The sequence below is a fragment of the Bemisia tabaci genome, chromosome 10 (genome assembly GCF_918797505.1).
Source record: "Bemisia tabaci chromosome 10, PGI_BMITA_v3".
In the NCBI taxonomy this organism is placed as follows: Eukaryota; Metazoa; Arthropoda; class Insecta; order Hemiptera; family Aleyrodidae; genus Bemisia; species Bemisia tabaci.
Genome location: NC_092802.1, coordinates 12,517,926 through 12,540,222, shown reverse-complemented (window position 1 = coordinate 12,540,222; position 22,297 = coordinate 12,517,926). Strand labels below are relative to the sequence as shown.

The window sequence follows — 22,297 nt, the reverse complement described above, 5'->3', positions numbered from 1 at the left end:
AGAAGAACGTAAGACCTCAGGGGTTTCTTCAGTGGCTTGGTATGCTTTGCGATATATCGATTGATCTGCCTGTGGAAAAGGATCGATAAACAGGGTGTCCGCAATGAACACTTTAATAATTGATTCCTTATCATAGCGTCAAATGGGGAAATACCGATAATCGCACTGGATAAAAAAACACATTGGATCTAGAGTCCAGACTCTTAAAAACATCGACAAGAAAAAATATTCTTGATTCAATCGGATTTTTGCTTAAATCAAGAAGCAAGCCCTTTAATTTGAGCGGATTTCCTTTTGATTTAAGCTTAAATCTGATTGAATCAAGAGTCCTTTTTCTTGTATATGTTTTCAAGAGTCTGGACTTTAATCCAATGTGTTTTTTTTTTTCCAGTGCGATCATTTACGGCTCTAAAATTTATAGCATGAAATCCGTTATAATATTTGGATCTCGTTTAGCAAGAAGGAATCAGCGCGATTACAGCGTTGTCAAAATCTTACAACTTCTTATTTTCTTTCAAAAAATACTTGAAATATGTACAGTATTAATTTACACAATTATTCTTCTTTAAATTTGACAATTTTTCGGTGGGAAGCAAAATATATTTGCAGTTCCGGGAAATTTGTGAGATATTTATGAAGAAACAACATTTTTACAACACTACTCGCGCTGGTTCTTTTTTGCTGAATGAGATCCATTTAATGATGATTAAACTGCAAAAACGTGGATCTGGTTCGCGACGCTGTAGACCTCCTGTCATAATTCGCTTTCTAAATGGACACATTCGAAGGCATTTTAGTCGATTAAAAGTATATCTCATATCTTTACATTCATATTTCATCGACATTCATGATGTGTTCCTGAAGATCCCAGTCGGAACAATTTTTTGTTCATCCAAAAGCATATCGACGGTACAACTCCCAAACCACGTATCTCAGTTTGCGAGGTTGCAGACTCCCTGTCATACTTTATTTTTGAAATGTAAAACCATTCAATGTAGGAATGAACCTTCAAACCTGATCTTCGCCATTCTATTTTGCACATGTTATTCGGTACGTTTTCTAAACCTGCTGTCTTATTTATTGACTTATTTTTCTGATTGCTCAACAGTTTTTATGTTTCGAAATTGGAGAAAGCTACAATTGCCTTCTAAATTTGTTGTTTCAGCGGTGAAATTCGGTCGAATGTCAAAGAAACAAAGAGAAAAGGTGGAAGATGAAGTACGGTTTCATCGGGCTCAGCTGAGCAGGGCGCAAACGGAGACTGCTCCAGATAGCTCAGTTTTTGATCAGGCACAGACTCCATCATCGTCTGATCAGCTACATCAATACAATGGAGGGTATGTTTCCCATGTTCTACTTTTATCTTACTATGATGATGATTTATCTCGATGGCTAAAAGCCAAAAATGCGTATTTCAATAGCTATGTTTACAAATCCCCAAGCTTGTTTTACTTTCTTCGAGGAAAGCTAATCAAAATGTTCCATTGACATTTCATGAGCTTTTTTTTTTTAGAATGAGTGGAAAAAGATATTCACCCAAATTTTCAGTATAAACGTTTGTTTACTTTCCTTGGAAAAAAATATATGAAAAAACATGAGCGGAGATTTACAAACGCGGAATCTTCGGTACCTACTCGATTTGAAGCTGGTTCCTTTTCACTGAGTTGAACTTTATTTTTCTTCCGTTACATCATCTTAATTTTTTTTCTTTTTCTTTTTGGTCCAGATATCCTTACAGCACTAGTGATATAGGAAACTACACCAACAGCCCATATGGATACTCAACACCGGTTGGAGCACATGCTTTACAATATGAAATCAACGGCGTTGACAGCTTTGTGGATAGTACAACAGCTTACGACCCACGGCCGACAAGTCTGGACTCCCTCACGCCGGACAACGGAATCATGGGCAATGTCGTCACAACGGGTATATATTCTTTTTCTTTAACTTGACATTTTCCAATACTTCCTGTGTATAGACTCGAATCTCACACTAATAATCTTATCAAAGAAATATAAACTTCCTTGAACGGCACGGACCTCTCACTTGCACTTGACAGTTTAGTCGAGTGACTTATTCGAGAAACCTCCAAACTCTCATCTCCGACGACTTTCGTTATTTTTCTACTCATTTTATAAAATTAGTATCAGATTCAGTCGTGACCGGACTGGTGAAAAGGGACCTTATCACCAGGAGCCTTAAGCTTCTTCAACTTTTTTCAAAAGCATATTGGACGAAAAGAATCTTCAGATTTTTCTTTCTTACCCTCGAGGGCTATGTCAGCAACACAGCTGAAGATACACTGGAAAAAAAACTCATTGGATCCAGAGTCCAGACTCTTAAAAACATCGACAAGAAAATACTATTGATTCAATCAGATTTAAGTTTAAATCAAGAACCAAGCCTCCTAATTTGAGCAGATTTCCTTTCGATATAAGCTTAAATCTGCGTGAATCAATAGTCATTTTTCTTGTCAATGTTTTCAAGGGTCTGGACTCTAGATCCAGTGAGTTTTTTTTTTTTTTTTTTTTCCAGTGTAGTATGAAGTCGAGGGCCTTTCTTTTTAACCTTTCTTGCAAATGAAAGCGACGCGGCACCCCCATTGGCAGCTCAGAGCGGAAGATTGCGAGTTCACGTCTCGCGCTATCGCGCCTTCAATTTTGCAGACGCAACACGGATATCCATCAAGCACGAATAGTCGTATCTCTGCGCCGTCGTCAACACGTGTTCTTTTCCCTGCTCTATTTTCATATCGTGTTGGCTCCGTTTGTCTTACTTGTAGAGAATCTTGATAAGTTTGACCCTTAGAGCTCACAATGGAGGGAGTTATGAGTTGTGAAGTTCCGAGACAATATATGTGTAGATTCAAGAAAAACGTGCTTTAAGTTTTTGAAAAAAGTCACGGAAATTTTTCTCCTGGGAGATAAGGCCCCTTACCACATATCCGGTCCCACTGTTTAGCATTTTACTGCGTGACTGTACTTGGTCCGCATGATTTGAATGACACTTAATCACATAATGGTTTGGAATATGATACATTTTAATTAAAATCTTTTATGAAAATGCCTCTTCCCATGATGTGTTGTAAATATCTCTGAATCTCTCCGATAAAAAATTGGCTAATTTTTCTTGCAACTAAGTTCAAGTTTGTATGCACCTCTCGATTAGGTGAAAAGAGGATCGATAAGGGCTATGCGATCAAGCCAAACAACATAGAGAGAGACCTCACTGAATACAATCGCAATTTATATTTTTCTTCGAACTTGATACCTACTGCACAATCACAATAGGAGTCCACTGAAATATTCAATCAGTTTTTAATCTAAACATAATTTGAGTTGCCAAAATGAATGAGCAACTTGAGCTACCCAAAAAGATAATAACTTCCAATGATAATGTTTTTCTAACATGTATCTTAATGTTGAATGTATATAATGTTAGGAAGCCCCAAAGAGAAGAGCTGTTTAAGGAACGACTACTAAGCCTCCAAAGAGAAAACAAGAGGAGCAATTTGGATTGCGAGTAGAGTGGCACATACGTTTACGAGTCGTCTCTGATTGGCTGATGCGTCTGATGCTCACTTTCTGGGGCCCTTATGGAAAATAACACGGGGTTCATTTTTTAGTGAAAATGTCTCAGATAAAGGGACAGATTTACCTGTCAAAGATTTCAAAAATCGACTTTCCAGATTTACTGCAGAGATTCATGGGTACTATGGGTACTATGGGTTCATGACACTTTTTTCGGACTCACTAAACAGCACGACCTGAAATTTTGTTTTATTCGTGACACCAAGTGTCATATTTCAAGTTGACGGAAATGAAACTCCCAGGTCGAACTGTTCGGTTTTTTTGGAGAAAAAAGTGTCATGTATTACGCATAAATCTCTTCAGAAAAATCTTGAGAATCGATTTCTGAACTCTCCGCGACTTGTAAATTTTTCCTCGTTTTCGAGACATTTTCGCTGAAAAATGCGGATCAGCCAATCAGAGACGGCTCGTAATTTCTGCCGTGCTAAAGAAGGACGCAGCACGAACATTCAAGAGTTGCCAAATTTCCTACGATAAAATGCCTATTTTTGAGGTTTATGATTATTTTTCATCGCAATTTTCAGACTTTTTACTTCAAACTATGAGCGAAATCCTGCACTGGAAAAAAAACACATTGGATCTAGAGTCCAGACTCTTAAAAACATCGACAAGAAAAAGTACTCTTGATTCAATCAGAATCTAGCTTAAATCAAGAACCAAGCCTCTTAATTTAAGCGGATTTCTTTTTGATTCAAGCAAATATCCGATTGAATCAAGAGTATTTTTTCTTGTCAATGTTTTCAAGAGTCCGGACTCTAGATCCAATGTGTTTTTTTTCCCAGTGTGTGAAAAATTGGAGGAAAAATATCCCCAGATTTTCCTGAAACTTCGTGATTTGTCGAAGGAAATTTGGCAACGCCCGATGGTTCATACGGCGTTCTTTCTGCGCACGATAGTATAAAGTGTGGGGTGACACTCGGCCCGCACTTCAGATTTCTGCTTTTTTTCTCTCTTCGGAAGACTCCTGAGACTCCTAATGGCCTTTGTGCTGAGATTGTACATAACCTGATGGAAAAGTGTAAACTGTACTATGATTCTAAACGGTGATTGGTGCATGCTATTGCGAAGGTGGTGGAGCGATTGGTGTGAGTGGTGGTGGGGCCAAGTGCATATCCCCGTCTCCGGGGCAGCAGCAAGCGTCGCAGCAAGCTCAGCACACGCAGCAACTCCGGGCCGTCGCGGTTAAAATCGAAAACGATCAAAGTACGGAAGATACTTCTTCCCCCCTCGTGAGCACTTACGTAGACAGCACCACTTCCAAACAACTAGACGATATTAGCATACCTAGTAAGCATGTAGCTTTTTCGTACCGTTTCTTTTCCTTTACTTTTTCTTTTTGTATCAATTTTGAATTTCTGCCTACCTCGAGTGCCAGGTACACCTGCGAGCTAGACGCGCGTCTTGAGCGGCGAGTAGGTCTCCGCCGTGTTCGCCATGTCCGTGGCCAATCAGGTCGCAACTCGCCGCCCGTAACTAGTGGCCTGGATACACACTAAAATTTCCGTCAATTTCCGACCAAAATGTTGACAAAAATGGCGGTCAAATTTTTGCAGGCCGCAAAATTTGATGGTAGATGGTTTGCACCAGTCACCATTTGGATGGAAATTTGAGCGTGTATTCAGGCCTTAGCTCAAAGTAGGATCGGATCCTACTTTTCGCGTCTAGACGCGCGTGCAGCAAGCAGGTGTATCTGGCGCTTGAGGGTAGAGTACCTACATTGAGAGAGCACGGATATGTCGGTAATTTTGAGGTTAGGTCACGGAGCTTTTAGGGCTCAGCCAACCAAAGCACGTATTTAACATAAATTTTGCGTACGTTTACTCATTTTTCCGGAAGAACGCTCAACATTCTTGGCCATCTTGGTCTGGTGTTGGAATCCGATAGATTGGATTTTTTGTGCTGGAAAGTTGCTGCCCTTTTGAGCCCTAAGAGCTCCATATTTTGGCATATCCGTACTCTCCCTAAATAGGTACTCTAGTACTCAACCCTAGGAAGCGTTAATAAATTACGCAACGCTGCAGGGGGAGGGGGCTGCGTTACAAGAGAGGGAGAGAAGGTCAACGCCAGCATTACGCACCCTCTCTATACCCGAAAAATACAAAATCTAAATTGTATCATCCTCATTTCTTTGACGCTATTTTGCACACTATCATTTAAAATACTTCAATTTATATCCACATTTATATTCAACCCTTTTCCCACAGTTATTGGTATCTTAAAAGGGATGGTTCCGTCAAGTACGAGTATTAGGTAACGTTAGAAGGAAACGTCCGGCGTTGCGTTACGAAGCGTTACATAAGGGAGGGGGAGTCACAAATGCCGGAATAGTGCGTTGCGTAATTTATGAACGCTCCCCTGAAGTCAAACTAGATTCATTCATAGTAACCTGTTTTAGAGGCAAATTCCAGAGAATGAGACACAGCTGAGTTGGCGAGCATCAATGAGCAGCCTTAGAAACAAAAAACATGAACTAATTATTTTTTCAAATATTTTGCAATAGGACTCAACTATCTACTTTCAGCTTATTCTTAACTGGATTGACTCAGTGTGGCCGTGAAATTTTACAATTAGCAAAAGCCGAAGAAAGAGATCTTGCCAGATACCTGCAGTCCATACACTGCATTATGATTTTACAGTGCAGAGTTCATCCTGTAATGTTTTGCCATTCGATACTTGATGAGTTTTATAATTTTATCTACTTAAGGCTTCTCGATCGATGCAGATGTTTCGAGCTCTATACTAGTGCCAACTTCAATTCAGATTTATCATGCTTGTTCTTAAAGTATAAGAACGTCATTTTGTTGTCTCATTTGAAAATCTAAATTCTCCATACGACTTTATTACTCCATATAACAAACCAACAATTTCAAAGATTTTTTTCCGTGAACCTTTTGAAAATTGCCTCTAAAATACGTTGTGCTGTAATGCAACATTCATGTGTAATATAAGTAGATTCTGCCTGCCCGATAATCATTTTGTAGCTGCCATTGGAATAGAGTCGGTTTTAAATTACATTTGTGACGGAGGATTATTAATTCATTCTCCATACGTACATTCAGCTGAAAATTTTTTCACTAAAGATACTGGATTTTAAGCCTGACGCCTTCTTAAGGTTCTAATCATAAATAGCAAACCTAACAATCAGTCATCTAAAAAAATTTTGGTGGTAAAAACAGACCTCTAAATATATAACCCCACACTGAAATGTGCCCTGAATCTGCTGAGTTTGCTGAGAGGTTGGTAGTAGATAAAACTCAACAGTTTTTCAACAGCCCTCTTAAAGATATGTACAGTAATTTTTAAAACACGAAGTACATCACAATATGATTTATCTATAAAATTTCTCCCAAACTATTTTCCGCCCGAAGAACTTTAGAGCTTTTTTGGGGGTCTCTCTTGAGTTAGATAAATTTTGCTAATAACCACAAGAGTCATTCCTCTTTTTGTGGCAAGATAAGTTTTATTCCTAACTCTGTCCCCCTGATTTTGTTTCATATTACATCTAAGGTTAAAGTGTAAAGCAGGTAGATAGTCAAAAAAGAATAACTGTAGTGATGGCTGTACCCGAAATGGGAAAAAAAGAATCAGACTTTTTCTGCAAATTCCTGGATAGTTTTTTCTCCCCCTTTTTCGTCCCTCATAGTTTACCATAGTCAGTAGATGAGAAGATCGCCTCATAATTTATTGAAAGCGCAATCAACAATGAAAGACACAAAAACGTGGAGCCAAATTTTAATGTATTCACATAAATATTTGCATGATATTTTATGACTTACAATTGCGGCTAAATGAGGGTAGCGTCCTATAGTGTTTCTTATGTTATTTATTCCGATCAACTTGCTTTAGTCTTTAAAGTACCATGGCTTTAAACCGATCACGCACACCAGGAGCTATTGCTATTGAACAACTAGTAAATGAAGTCTGCTCATTTTCCAGCACTTATAAATATTTGCCTTAGTTCTCAGCGGCAGTGCACTACCTTAAAATTTCAATGTACGAAAATGTACTTTACGATGATGTCTGCTTCGAAATTCCCAGTGCACGATGTGTGTATGTTTTTTTTTAAAAAAAAAGTTACAGGAAAAAGTACAGTTTTTAAATCATACGGGAATTTTCCCCTATTGATTTTGCCTAAGGTCATAAAGACCTTCAAGTTGCCAAGGAGGTATGGTAGTGAAAATCGGAAAACTCGCAAAAGTTGCGAAAAGTGCCCATTTAAGTTGAGCAGCAATGCGTACGAGAGCATTCAATTCTATCTTTTAAAGCAAAGTGGAGTGGAACAAACGTTGAGAAAATCGCAACCTATGAACATGACGGAGAGCTCGAAATTCCTGTAAGAGGTTTCCCAAAATTTTACCAAATAGAGTGGAGGAAAGTTATAGGTTAATAATTTACCTAATAATATTATATACTGTATTCTTACTATGTTTATTACTATATTTTTTAATACTTTACTATAGGTTACATTATTTTTTGAACATCATGATATTCAATCAATGATATGGGATCGCAGAAATACGTAGAATTTATTTAATCAGTCGCAGAAATGATGATACTTTTGTGCTACATCGTTTTTTGAGTCAAGCTCCACCCAATTTTGACCGTAGACAGTATCAGCACTGAGTTTCCATCCAAGAAGGAGATTTTTTTGCGAGGCTGAAGAGATGGAACTCAATTTTTTCCTATGTTGACAGACAGTTTTAGAGTTTCAGTGCTTATCATTCCCTTATAACTTATTTGCACATTTTTGCTTTCCTTCATTTTGTGTAAATAACACATGACACAGACAGTGGCGTGGCGTGACTGATCGATTATCGATATATCCCCATTTGAATCCGCGATAAAGAATCGATTATTAAGGTGTTCGCTGTGAACACCCTGTTATTATAATCGATCCTTTAACATAGGTTTCAATGGCAGATCAATCGATATATCGCAAAACACGCCACGCCACCGGACGCAGATGCATTCAGCAATGTATCCGAGTATTGTATTCGGTTCACGCCAGAATATGGATTGCTTCAATGTCAGAAAGGGTATTTTTCAATTGTTCAGGGTATGACTGTCAAAGCTTTGATTAACTAACTGCCTTTGTAACCAGGGTAACTCAATCGCAGTATTTTTAAAGTTCCATTGCACCAATCCAGTTACAAGCACTAATCATAAACTTAGGGAAATATACCGCATATTTTTGCTAAAATGGCTATTGACAAGAACTTTAAAAAGAAAAAAATCACCTCTCTTCATGACATCTGGAACACGAATCAAATATTAATTTCTGGTCTGTATCACTGGTTTTTTTTTTTTTTTTTTTTTTTTTTTTTTTTTTTTTTTTTTTAAATTTCTCTTTGGCTAAGAACCTCATGTCGAAAGTTGATAATTAAACTGTTTTAGTTTTTAATATTCCAAACACTCCTTCAGCATTTTTAATTTTTTTCCCTTTTCTTTCAGACCCAGCACAGATCTCAGAACTCCTAAGTAAGACTATAGCCGATGCGCATGCACGAACGTGTTTGTACACTTTAGAACACATTCATGACATGTTCCGCAAGCAGCAGGATATATCAAAGCTTATTTACTATAAAGGATTGGTATGTATAGATTATTTATTTCTCGTCTTTTTTTTTTTTTTTTTTTTTTTTTTTTTTGCGTATGGTAAATAGCCCAACGCCAACACAAAACAATTTTTCTGGCTGAAATGCGATTAAAGCTCCTATTGTTTTTCTTCTGACCTCTCGCAAAAAAAGTTGTTAAATACTTAAGAGCTGAAGTCGTTTTTTGATGTCGTTGTATTAAATTTAATTAAATTTTAATTTCCTAGCAACGAGCTTGCTCAGTAATTTTTAATTTTGCTCAGTAATTCTTGAAAAGTAGAGGGTTTGAAGTTTACAGAATCATTCTCCCAGATTTTTTGAATGATTATGAGCCACGAAAAAAAAGTTCGAAGTTGCGAATTTTTAGCTCTCATTTTTACTCGCAAGGCCGAGTAGGCCAAGATGGCGTCAAAAAATATCCTTCTTTATCCTGATTCTGCGTTTCCTCCACCGCGATCCGTGAGCCGTGGAGCCCAAGGTTGCTAGATTTTGCGATACAATTTTGATGTATTACATGGATTTAAATTGAGAAAATTGGTGATTTTTCAGCACCATCTGGCAACAATTGTGCAGTCGTTCTCAATGATTGGTTGCACGTATCAATTAACGTGATTGGCGTAATTATTATTGTGCATATTAATTGGAAATCATTTTGCAGTTAGGTACTATGATCCCCGGCTCATCTGAAAAAACACCTATGTGCCGAAGGAAACTGGAGGTACATACGTTTTTTCTAAACTGAGCCAGAAATTGTAGTTCCCAATTGCAAAATGTGGTACAATTGTGTCAGAGGCAACACTCGATCGAAATTGTGGCCGCCAGAGGGATATTTTCCGCCGCCATCTTGGCTTCTAAGCGATGCACGTTTGAATGGAACCTCAAAATACGCAACTATTAACTTTTTTTTCGTGGGTTAATATCGCTATCTTATCTTATCCCTTATTGTATGTAGGTATACAGATAAACTCAGTATGCACTGAGTACTCATTAAGATCCTGCTTCAAAGTTTCCAAATTAAGTTGTTAAAATATTAAGAGTCTGTAGAGATCTCAGCCTACCCTGGTAAAAATTGGCAGTAGAATCTGTGTTCCAAAATACCATAGACCTACAGCCGGCTGTAAGATTTCCAATAGCTTCTATAGCCGGCTACACAATTTCTTAGAGCCTTTTATAGCCGATGACGATTAAGCAACAGCCAGGCGATAAAGTGTATGCTAAGCGTTACTAATTACGGATGCTAGGACTTAGTGAGTTTTTGGAATACTGTTCTCTTTTTGGGCCGTAGTATCTTGATTTATTTTACGAGGAAAGCTCCGTACTTTTGATGGATGCCTGCCATTACTAATATATTAGAGCGCCTTCAGTTTCGTATGATACTGTGCAATACCTCTGGTGTGAAATAGTTGCTTCAAGCGCCGGGGCACGCTGCGGCGCGGCAGGCGGGCAGCCAGCGCAAAACGCGCATTTGCGCCTACAAACCTAACAGGGATACTTCACGCGTTGCGCAATGCGTGAAGTATCCCTGTTAGGTTTGTAGGCGCCAGTGCGTCGCCGCTCCGCTTTGTGTTTGGCTCTAATATTTAATCTGGCGGAGTCAGCGTTATTCAACTCATGATTTTGAAATGTTTGCACATCCTGTATGGATTATTCTCATTTTAATTGATGAAAAAAAATATGTATTAAAGAAAAATATAGTGTGTGTTTTATAAATATTAAGGTGGTTCCGTATCAAACTTAATGATTTCCAAAGCACACGAATTTCTACACAATTTCTTATAGCCTTTTATAATCGATGGCGAAAAGCAACAGCCAGGCGATAAAGTTTCAAGCCCGGTGATAGGAACTATATCTTGGCTGCATAATTTTTTATCGCTTCGTATAGCCCGGTCGTATGATTTTCTCCGTATTCTACAGCCAGCTATATGATTTGCTGTAAGCCTTCTTTAGCCGGCTATAAGAATTCCTATGGTATTTTGAAACGCAGCTCTTATCGCCAATTTGTACCAGAGTATCCGTCTTGTAATTTACCTGAGAGATCTTCTTTATCGATTAATGTTCAATATTTTTTTGTTCACAGTCTCACGAAGAGCTATGGCTTGAATGTGCTCAAAAGTTAACAACTGTTATACAACAAATTATAGAATTTGCCAAAATGGTTCCCGGGTTTATGAAGCTGTCTCAAGACGATCAAATCGTTCTGCTCAAAGCAGGTTGGTATTTCAATCTCAACAGATGCAAAAGACACAATTTTTCCATGAGGATAATGGCTTGTGTCTCAATGCTAAGGGCGCCAACGCTCGAATAGTGTCTACAAATAGATGTATAACAAGAAAAATTTGAGTGCAAATAATTCTTGACTGAAAATATCTATGACCCTATCAAAACTGTCTCATGGGAATATTTCACCTGTTTCCTTGTAAAGCCATTGGTAATTTGCCCAGGTTCGCATAAGAACCATAAGAGTTCCCTTAGCCAGGAATCTCATGGGCCCCAATTGGACTGTTTTGACAGGGTGTGTAGGCCAATTGAAGAGGATACGAACTGGTGCTGTAATTCTTTATCCAAAGCAGCTAATCATACAGCCCTTTAAAGTATCAGTTTATTTTTAGCAGACACCTAAGACCAAAAAATTGCTAAATAACGACAGTTAAAAACGAAAAATATTGAATCAAAATTTGTCTTATAAAAACCTGAAGGATTTGAGCTTCGGTGTTGTTTCTCTTTGAGTTCCTTTAAAAGCTCGGCTCTGAATTTTTTTATTTCCATTTTTATATCATTGATATACATTTGATATTATTATTTGATGTGCTATGGAGTGAGGTCCAAAAATTGCTTTGCAGCTGTAAAAAAGTGCATAAGTACCTATAATCTTTAAGAAAAAAAGGCATAAAAGTACTATTGTATTGCATCATACTTGGCACCTGACGGATAAAATTTCAGAAGCTTTCATATTTTTGTTCAGTTCTTAATTGTTTTTAAATTTTTTTGTAAATACAGGAAGTTTTGAGTTGGCTGTGATAAGGATGTCGCGGTATTATGATCTATCGCAAAACTGTGTGCTGTATGCGGACACTCTTCTACCGCAGGATGCTTTCTACACACAGGACACTCTAGAAATGAAACTAGTTAATTTAGCATTTGAAGTAGCACGAAGTATTGCCGAATTAAAGCTAACAGAGACAGAACTTGCCCTGTATTCTGCGGTCGTTTTACTATCACACGGTTAGTATTGAGTTCTGGTTCATGAATATCAACTTTCTTTTAAAATGCTAAAGTTTATGGAACATTTTAACCCCTCCCCCCCCCCCCCCAGAACTTGATCTAGTTTGCAAAACCTAGGGGTTTTTCTGATAAAACAATTATTGTTCGTCTAGCTTACAGATTTTTTTTTTTTTTTTTTTTTTTTTTTTTTTTTTTTTTTAAATGATCAGTTATAATACCTCTACAACTTTTAGTATTATTTTTAAGTAAGGAGGATAATTTTTTTAATGACTTTTTTTAACATGCCTCGATATTTTCCCAGGTGCATTTAGAATTTTGTCATTTCTACAAAATCACTTAATACATGTACAAACAAACCAATACTACAAGTTGTGGCGTATTAAAATTCTGAGTATTTTTTTAAATAATAATAGCTTTCTAGCAGCAATATAACTGAAGTTACACTTGTTCCAAGATCTGGAAACTCTTAAACAGTAACTTTTTCATTATGGACAGATAATGATAAGTAAGACAGAGTATAAGTTGATGACCAAACTACTTCGATTTATTAAAAATACTTCTGAAGCATCAAACAAATAAACGAATACATCATTCATCCCAGCAGAATTCAAATAATAAGAAAATGCAAAAAAATTGAATAAAATGAGTTTTGAAGGTCTCTTCCTTGAGTAGGTACTTTAAAGTGCTCATTTTGTTCTTACGTGTTGTACTTAAAGATTGAAAACTTAATAATGCAATACAAATCGGATTTTAATAATTTCAACCCTGATTGATGTTGGTATTTATTTGATACCTAGCTTTTATTTGTTGACTGAGATTTTTAATTATGTTCATTTTTTTTTCTTTCTTTTAATATAGATCGGCCAGGACTGAAAGGGTTAGCTGAAATCAGTAGGCTGGGTCAAGCTGTATCGAAAGCTTTAAGACTGGAGCTCGACAGAAACCATGGACCCATCAAAGGGGATGTTACTGTTTACGATGCCCTGCTCGCCAAAGTCCCCAGTTTAAGGTACGGACCTCACTTTCACTTAATTTTGAAATCCAAACAATTAAACTCAATTTTATAAATTTTCAAGCAATTATCTATTCTGAAAAACTAATGAGAGTATCCGCTCCAAATATGGAGCCTACTTTTTCACCACTTGGAGCCTCTGCTATTTATATTCAAACAAACAGTAACAAGAAAGATTTGAAATTTTATCCGTGCCATGCAGATTTTTTTCTCTGAACAATAAGTCAACTAATTGTTTTAATTCATCAGGAGAGGAAGGAAACCGCTCAAAAACGACAGATGAGTGAAATTTCAAGGCTGAGAGTGCCATGAATTGTAAGTAATGGCATGAAGTAATTGACCACTACACTGCCGTGTTTAGAAAGAGCGCTGTATGAACCTTCAGGCGTCGCCAAATTTCCTTTGATAGAACACGAACTTCCTGGTGAACTTATGAATACTTTTCTTCCAATTTTTCAGATATTTTGTTCTCACTTCAATATACTTTATCTGAAAATTTCATAGATAAATGTTCATAACTTTTCTTAAAAATAAACATTGTATCGGAGGAAATTTGGCAACTCTTGAATGTTCATACGACGTTTTCCCTTAGCATGGCAGTATGGCTGAGGTGGGTGAAAAAATGAAATAGATCCTGAAAGTAGAAAACACAGGAAGAGGGAATAATCAAATCTAAATGTAACCAAGCCAAAGCTTTACGTTTTGTTGTTTTTTAGCTCTGGTTAGATAACCATTTTTCTTTTGTTTTTTTAGTTTATTTATTCGGGCTACTTTCAAATTTTGTTGTTATCTCCTAAAATTGTGTAGTTTAAACTATTTTTATTTAATAAGAAATTCTCAATCCCTCAGAAGTGCTACCCAAAAAGTATAATATTCTAAGATTCAAATTTCAAGACTGTACTATGTTCTGTCTTCTCTCTTTTTCCAGAGAACTGAGTATGCTCCATATGGAAGCGTTAGCTAAATTCAAACGCTCAGCGCCACATCTCGAGTTTCCTGCCCTGCATAAAGAGTTGTTCTCGGTTGATAGCTGAGTACATTCTTCCTCCTAGTAAGTCACTTTTTCTTAACAATTTCATGTGAAGGGTGCCGTTTATAAAAATGTTGAATGAAATTTGTTGCAACGCACAGGGAAGTAGAACCTTAAAGGAAGGCAAAAAACGTCTAAGGGAACTGATTTTTTATCGTTTACGATTGAAAAATCAAATTTTGAATTTTCAAAAAAAGACACTGTTCAATATTCTGAAGACTAAGCATTAGGTAATTTACTTCATTGTTGTGCTGCCCATAGAGGATGTAAACAACTGCATTCCAGTATGTCAATTTTAGGGCCCAGATTTACCAAATTAAAACTTTTATTAGTTTCTTTTTCTTAATTTTTCCTCTCAATTGTGGATTTTCAGCCGAAAACTTCAGATTTGCAACTTTGGTTACTTTCTACATAAAAATGAATTTTAAAGCTTATCAGCTCCTAAATAATTTATTTTGTGGAAGGAAGGACATAATTTACTTTTAGCCAGCAAAAAATCTAACTATTTTCATACTGTAATATCATTAATTGCAGCTCTTTACTTGCTCAAAACTCCAAATAGCCAAAAATCCATTTTTAATTCAAAATCCTGGCTTTGAGAGAATATTTATGGCTACTTCAAGCCAGGTATGGTCTGCTCTGAGTTAAATTTTTAGGCTTTTTCCTTTCAATAAGCAATCAATTTATTTGTTCTCTACGTTTATTTTTACATCAGTTTTATGTTTGTATTTTCCAGAATTGAAGGTAGTTTTCTCGTCGTTATGGTGCACATGTCTGGAGCTGCTGGTTTCTACAAGAAACTTGTTTGGCAAGCTACGAAACTTTCACAGTGCATTCATGTTTTCAGTACCTATTCCCTTTGTGTAGGTACCTTAATTTTCATGTATAAAATATTTATTACAAGTATAAATATTTATGAAATGAAGTAAGTAAAAAAGTGTAGTTTAACTAATTTTGATTTTCTAGTAGATTATTGTTATTGATTAAATTTTATTTAAGAGGAAAATATTAATAATTAATATATTATAATGATAATTAAATAAAGAAGTTTTAATGAATGTAAGAAAAAAGAAACAATCTAAGAAGAGACAAGCAAGTAAAACAAGAAGAGAGAAAAGAAGGATGATAAAGGCCGGAAATTTAATGGTCCACAAATTAAACAAGGCCAAAAACACCAAGCTCATTATGACATAAAAAAGAATTAATCTTTTTTGTGTATTCTTGCAAAACTTGTGTTTCTATGATATACCAAGGCAAGGTCTGAAATCTCTAAAACCAGTTCTATATCCTTGAAATGTCTGACTTTAAATCCTTGCTAATGCACTATAATGGTTCTTTCCCCCTCCCTTTTCACAAGTTTGGTTGTTTAATATTTTTGACCCTCTTTTTATCTTATTTCTCAAAGCTCTGCCATCCAAAGAAAGGACGCGAGTTAATCATGGTGTTCCAGTTAATTTTCATGCAAGTAGCTATAATATTCAAAAAATATAAGATCATTTGCAAAGCAAGGATTTTCAAACAAATCCTAAGTTAAGAAAACTGAAAAAGTTTTTTTTTGCCGAAGAGAGTGGTTTGTAAGCAGAGGAACTGGAACATATTAACTGACTCTTATAGCTCTTGCTCGATGTGGTAGTATTTTTCTCAACCTCATGGTGTAATTGCTTTGTTTAAATCTCCCAGCAAATTTTTCAGACTTTGGCTCTTCCTCTTTGAAAAGATACGTTTCATTCTTGTTCATACATTCATTACTCAACGACTCTGTTTATCCATGAAAATCAGTGACATTTGCGCAGGAGATGAGGCACAATTATCGTGAATCCCTCTGTAAAAGAGTAATTAGTACCTACTGATATCCTCTAGTTTTCTCTTCATTTTTGTAACTCACCACTGCAAATATCATTAATCGTTTGTGCTGTGAAAATTATTGCGAATCCCATTTTGTCCATCTCATCAAATTTAAGTTATTTTGCAATCTAAGTAAATGTGCACAAATCTGTATTATTTAGGTCAAACGGTTGAAAATTTATAAAAATAGAACTTATAATTGCAATGCATTTTCCCTCAAGTTCACTGCCATTTATAGAATGTATCCACCATAGTCATTAAAATGTCAGTGTTTACTTTCCTTACATTAAAATTGTATCTCGATAGGTCAGTTTCAAGTTATTTTTCGTTTGAGTTTTAAGCGGTGGGCTAAAAGCAGACGTCACCGCTGTCCTGTTAAACTGAGAATGCTATCACCATCCCCTTGGTAATAGATTTTCAAGCTTCATCTCCTTATTCTAGAAACCGTGTTTCTTGATCTCACTTTTTTTCATGTGTAAATATTTGACAACTTTACATTGTATAATTACAAATTTTCTCTCCCATCTCGGTGGAAATCTTCATTTTTAAAGTGAAATCCAGTAAGTCTGCATATTTGTAACTTTTAATAACATCATCTCTACCTGTATCGATCTATCCTTCTGACAGGCTAATTTTCTCTGTTAAGTATTTTAAGTTATGGAAAAAAAAATCACGTTTTCAAATCTGAGTTTCTTTTTGAAAAGAATCATCGAACGTACCGTTCTAGATCTCTCAGCTTGGGAAAGATTAAAGTCTGCATTTAGTTTTTATCGCAAAAAATTGCTTCTGAGTAAGCATAGTTCTTGTGACGGAAAATTTATTTTTCAGATAAAGATTGAACATGTATTTATTTTCTTTCAACTCACTCTCTTCCAGTAAAATAGACAAAAAAAAGGCGTTATTTCAAGTAAATTACTTCTTTCTGAACTGTCAGCAACAACCGTTTAAATTCAAGTTTTCAAGAGTAAGAGAGAATTAAATGAATGACTTTGGTTTCAACCCTAATCCTCCAGTGGAAAATTATGAAAAGTTTTTTCCTCCCTTTCAAATCCTTTGCTTACAATTTTTGCGCGTTTTATTTTCATTTCATCATAATTTTCTCAGGCTCCTCACTGCCCAGCAAACCACAAATCCAACTAATTACAACTTGTTTGAGGAAATGAGTTTCGTCAAACAAGTGAATCGTGGTTTTTTAGTGATGTGAGTGGCAAGACTGCAAATCTGAGCAAATAAATCGGTAACATCAGAATTGCCTCTATTTTTAGGCAAACTCTTGGCGCTTGATGTTTCACAAATTTTTCTGAGAGACTGAGTATTTATTAGTTCCATTTGTGTAATTTTTTTTTAAAACAAAACTGTCTGAATTTTTTTCTTAGTACGTAGAATTGAGTGTATTCTTCAGAAATTTTTTTAAGCTCTCTTAGAAACACTAGTGCCTGTAAGATTAAACTACCTTCACAGTTTTAACAGAAAATTTTAGCTGCTCTTTCTTCTCTTTTACTTACGCGAATTTCCCCAAGCATACGATTGAAAATTATTATAAGGGAACCCAGGATAGTAAGTAGCATAAACTAAGCCAAAGATTTTCAACCTCCAAAAGCTGCTTTAAATCGTTAGCAACCTTCCCTTTTCTCCTTGATGAAATAGAAAATCAAAATTTTTCCTCAATACTATGCAGATTAATCGATGTGACTCAAATGCATACATTTGTATAATAAAAAAAATATGTTAGCTTATATTTGAGAATATAGTTTCATTCTACAAGACCCAAAGGAAATTCTTCAACAAAATTGGAAATTATTTGAGAAACATTATGCTACATATGCATTATGACTGTGTGCATTTCATCAACATTGCTGGCAATACTTGATCACCATCTTCAACGCTTCATAGTATCATTTTAACATGATTGTATTTAGAACTTCCTCAATTTTTCCAACTTTTCTTATTCTGCCTAAATTTAAACTTTGCACCTGATTCATGTGAATATAAAATTTAATGTGTGAATGGACTTACTTAGGGAACGAAGGGTCACATCGCACCAGAAGCGTGGTGTGCTGTGCGATGAATTGTTTGATCTGTCTTTTAAACCTATAGAAAAGGATCGTTTATCAGGGTGCTCCCTGCGAATATCTCATTATTCGATTCTTTGCAATAGCTTCAAAAGGGGTCGACAGCCACCGATTAAGAAAGAAGAAATCCAATGAAAAGTAGACACCTAGGAAATTTTGATCGGATAGTGCAGTGATCAGTCAACCTGCTGGTGAATATCTAATTAAGTTTTGACTGTGACTTAATTTTGGGGTAGCAATGGCCTGAACAATTCAATTTCAGTGATAAAAATATTTTTTTCTCGGGAAGAATTTAAAAATTTTTTCTTGGTTTCCTTTTTGCATTACCTAAATTAAATACTCTAGTTTCAACTAAGATAAGGTCATAAAAAGCTTTAATCACACATGTCATTTATTTTGGCTATTATTAGCAAGAAATTTCAGCTAAGCTCAAGACCCAAAGTCTTTTTGAAATGAAAGCTCAAAAAAGCATTTTATCTGTAAATAAAAGGGGTAACATGTGTTCGGAATCACAAGGAAATGTACTGCTTTACTAAATTTGAGGAAGTCTGAATGCAATTGTTGGTGGTTTTCAATTCTTTAGATATTTCCAGTTTTTAAGTGACCGGTCTCTTTCTCTCATAAGTATACAGAATGTATGTAGCTTTGATAAAAACTGTTTAATTTTAACTATAAAATAGATTAATCGATAGTTTGTTAATTCATATGCAAATCTTCTTTTTCTCTTCTTTTTTTTAATGAAAGAAAACGAAAATTTAAAAAGATAAAAAAAAGAAAAATTTGTATATATATTTTTATTATTTGAAATGATGTTAATGATTTTATATTGTTTGTTTAAAAACCTCTGTTATTAGATCAAATCGTTTGATAATGATTATTTTGTAATCCAATGTGTTGTAATTTTCTTTTTCCTTTTTTTTTCAAATTAAAATTTGAAGCTCTGTTTTTTTCTCTTTGTACTCAGTTAACGGGAAAGAAAGAAAAAAGTTTTTTTTTTGGATTTTGTTGATAAATACAATTTTCTGAACAAACCCATCTCCATTTTGTTTTTGTTCGGTGCAAGAGTGTATCAGAGTCTCATGTAGTGATGGATGAATTCACTTTTTTTTACTCCTCTATATTTCTGGAATCAACAAAACTCTAGAGTCAGTACCTGATTAACCTTTACTGTTATGTATTTTAAATTTTATCTCTTTATCGTTTGAAAAAAAAACGAATCCCTAGCACCTCTCCTGCTAGGTTTTGAAGGATTGGTGGGAAGAGCTTGGACAATTCGGCAACTCTACTCCATAAAAAAATCGTTCTTTTTGTAAAAAGTTACAGCATATATAAAAATATATCTACAGTATATATATTATTGTATACAATTAAAAAAAATAAATGATCAGTCTTCTTCTCCCTATTTTCATAACATGAAGTTGGTATTTAACTGCCCGTTATTCTTTCTTTTAATTTTACAGTTTAAAAATAAGCAAGTTTACCTTTTGCAACTGGAGTAGAGCATAGTGACAGGTGTCGATAATACATTTTGTAATGAATGAAAGTTTTTTGCTGGTTTCCTTGCAATTTATGTCATTCATGAAATTAAATCAAGTGAGTAACCGATGATTTCGAAAATTCACCACGTCTAGTTTTTCCAACATTGCAGGAGGGCAAAGAATCGTTTAAAACTATACAGCTTGATGTAATTTCAAACCAGCAGCTCTACTATATTTTCTTGGTGATAGTGAGAAACACCAAAGCAAAATCAAATATTTCAATCTGTTCCAGAATGAGGAAAATTCGGCAATAAATGGTGATGGTAAACTCCCAAAATATGCGCGTTTTCTGTCGCGGAATAAAATTTCCTTGAGAAAGTAACAAATCAGCAAAAAACGTTTTAATAATAATCAATACCTTTATTCTATTCTGGTGGACCATTAAAGAAGGATAATTTTTGAGCCTTATCAGTAAAGTTCGATCTTCTTGGGATCATGTTTTTTAAACTGGCAGTGGTAAACTTGGCATAATACTCTCACTTTTTGCATGATAGTAATGTAGAGATTGCTTAAATATGCTCCAAGTTCAAAGAACATAGTCTTTATCAAAAGTGGGATTATAAATGCAAAACAAATCCGAAGCATTCAATTTTCTTTGTCCCCAACACTAATCAGGAGTAGATTGGTACCAATAAGTAAAATTTTTAACAAGATCATAAATGGAAAGGTGGAATATCATCTGTTAAATTACTTACAGCTAAATTATTTTTTTCCAAAACTTCATAAAAGTACAGTGGCCCATCAGACCAAGTCCGTAAAGACGAAAGAATTAGGTATTTTAGCCTTGATAAAACTTATTGCTTAGTACTTAATCATAAGTTTATGCTTCAGGGTAGCAAGCCATTTCCGATCATATTATTTCGTGCACCTAGCTCTTCTCCCCAAAAATTCAAACAGTGAATTGTTTTTTACCGCAACTTAGTCCAATCTGGGAAGAAATGAAATACTTTAAAAATATCTTGACGCAAAACTAAATTTCTGTATCACTATAGCCTATGATGATATATATCCTGATCTCTCGGTATTTTCTTGTTTAGTAATTTGATGATTTAGCTTTGGCTGAAACAATGTTGCTATTGAATCGAGGTCATATCTTCAGAACCCCTTTTATCATTTCCTCCTCAGAATTTCCATTAACTATATTATACATCCTCAAGTAAGTGTTTAAACCTCATAATCACATAGTATATTTCAGTCTTGTCATTGTTTTTCCATAATAGATCGGTACCTCATTATCAGTATTTTTAAAGTATTGAATTTTTTTTTCAATGCATGGGCTTAGCTTGATATCATTTTATGATTTGCTTTTCTCAGCAATCATAAAACACACTACGGTCATCGAAACATGAGGCAAAAATTATCTCATGTTTAATGTGTTCTCTCTAGCTAAATTTTTCACATTTCAGCACATTAAACATAATAACTGTGTCTAATAGTAATTTTATGCGTGTTCAACCATTTGTACTGAATTTGAAACCAAAATTCTGAAACTTGTCAAGAAAAATTGTAGATGGTGAAGTACTTTTAGCTTTTTAATAAATTGGTCTATCTATAGCCATTTCCTAGTTGTTCATTTTTCATACCAACTCATGCCAGCAGTCCCTACAGTCAGAGCTCAACAAGTTTTTTCAAACAGAATGACAAAGTAAAAAACAGCACAAGAACTATAGATCTGAAGCAAATGAAGAGCACGAGATTGCATAGACCATACACCTGACTCTTTTTTTTGGCTATTAAAACGATTCTACAGATTTCAACTTTACTGTTACCTCTCTTATGAGTGGATATTGATAGTGTTTCAAAATGATGAGGCATTTTCATAAGAATCCTTAGACTTTGACCCATTCTTCAGCATGTTAAATACGGGATTACAAAATTTTACAGGCAGATAAGAAAAAAACACCTACTGCCTAATTTACAAGGTATAGTGGAAGTGTGCCGTGCAAATTGGAGGACAATATTCTCATATTATATTCATCAACGATAGTATATACTCACTTGGGCCATGAACCCCTTAAAATTATTCGCACCGTTACTTATGTTCCATCATACTTCAAACTACCTACACAAGATCAAACTGAAATATCTCTGAGAAGCGCTTGACAAAGTACCTACTGCCAACTTAGGTCTAACATCATCAGTTAAATTTTGTTGTTTCCTTTACATGAGCTGTTATTTGTGGCATTGTCAGCAACTTGACTTCGAACTAGCTAAAACTGCCCTTTACGTGCACTATGATGCCTCTCCTTTCAATGCACAAACTTTAATAGCAATGTGTCCATTCCTCAAGCAACTCACATTTGTCAGTATACGCCTACTTTTTTGCTTTGCGGTAAAGTCTCTGAAGTGATTTTCCATTTTTCCCTGAAGGACCGCCGCACCGCGGTCCTT

The 22,297-nt window shown here is 35.4% G+C and overlaps 1 protein-coding gene across 3 annotated transcripts in view; it reads left to right on the top strand.

Annotated features, from left to right (window-relative positions):
* Positions 1-21,464, top strand: part of Hr3 (nuclear hormone receptor 3 ROR-beta) — a 72,273-nt gene extending 50,809 nt beyond the window's left edge. Inside the window, exons 3-11 of one of the 3 annotated variants that reach the window (XM_072305387.1) lie at positions 1,166-1,337; positions 1,727-1,929; positions 4,662-4,796; positions 9,045-9,184; positions 11,265-11,397; positions 12,185-12,409; positions 13,268-13,418; positions 14,350-14,472; positions 15,188-21,464. In XM_072305387.1, coding sequence (XP_072161488.1) covers positions 1,166-1,337; positions 1,727-1,929; positions 4,662-4,796; positions 9,045-9,184; positions 11,265-11,397; positions 12,185-12,409; positions 13,268-13,418; positions 14,350-14,455 — 1,265 coding nt within the window. In that variant the 3' untranslated portion in view covers positions 14,456-14,472; positions 15,188-21,464. Of the gene's footprint in view, positions 1-1,165; positions 1,338-1,726; positions 1,930-4,661; positions 4,881-9,044; positions 9,185-11,264; positions 11,398-12,184; positions 12,410-13,267; positions 13,419-14,349; positions 14,473-15,187 lie in introns of all 3 variants that reach the window. The other 2 variants (XM_072305386.1, XM_072305388.1) reach the window with 2 other exon arrangements.
* Positions 21,465-22,297: the final 833 nt, after the last annotated feature.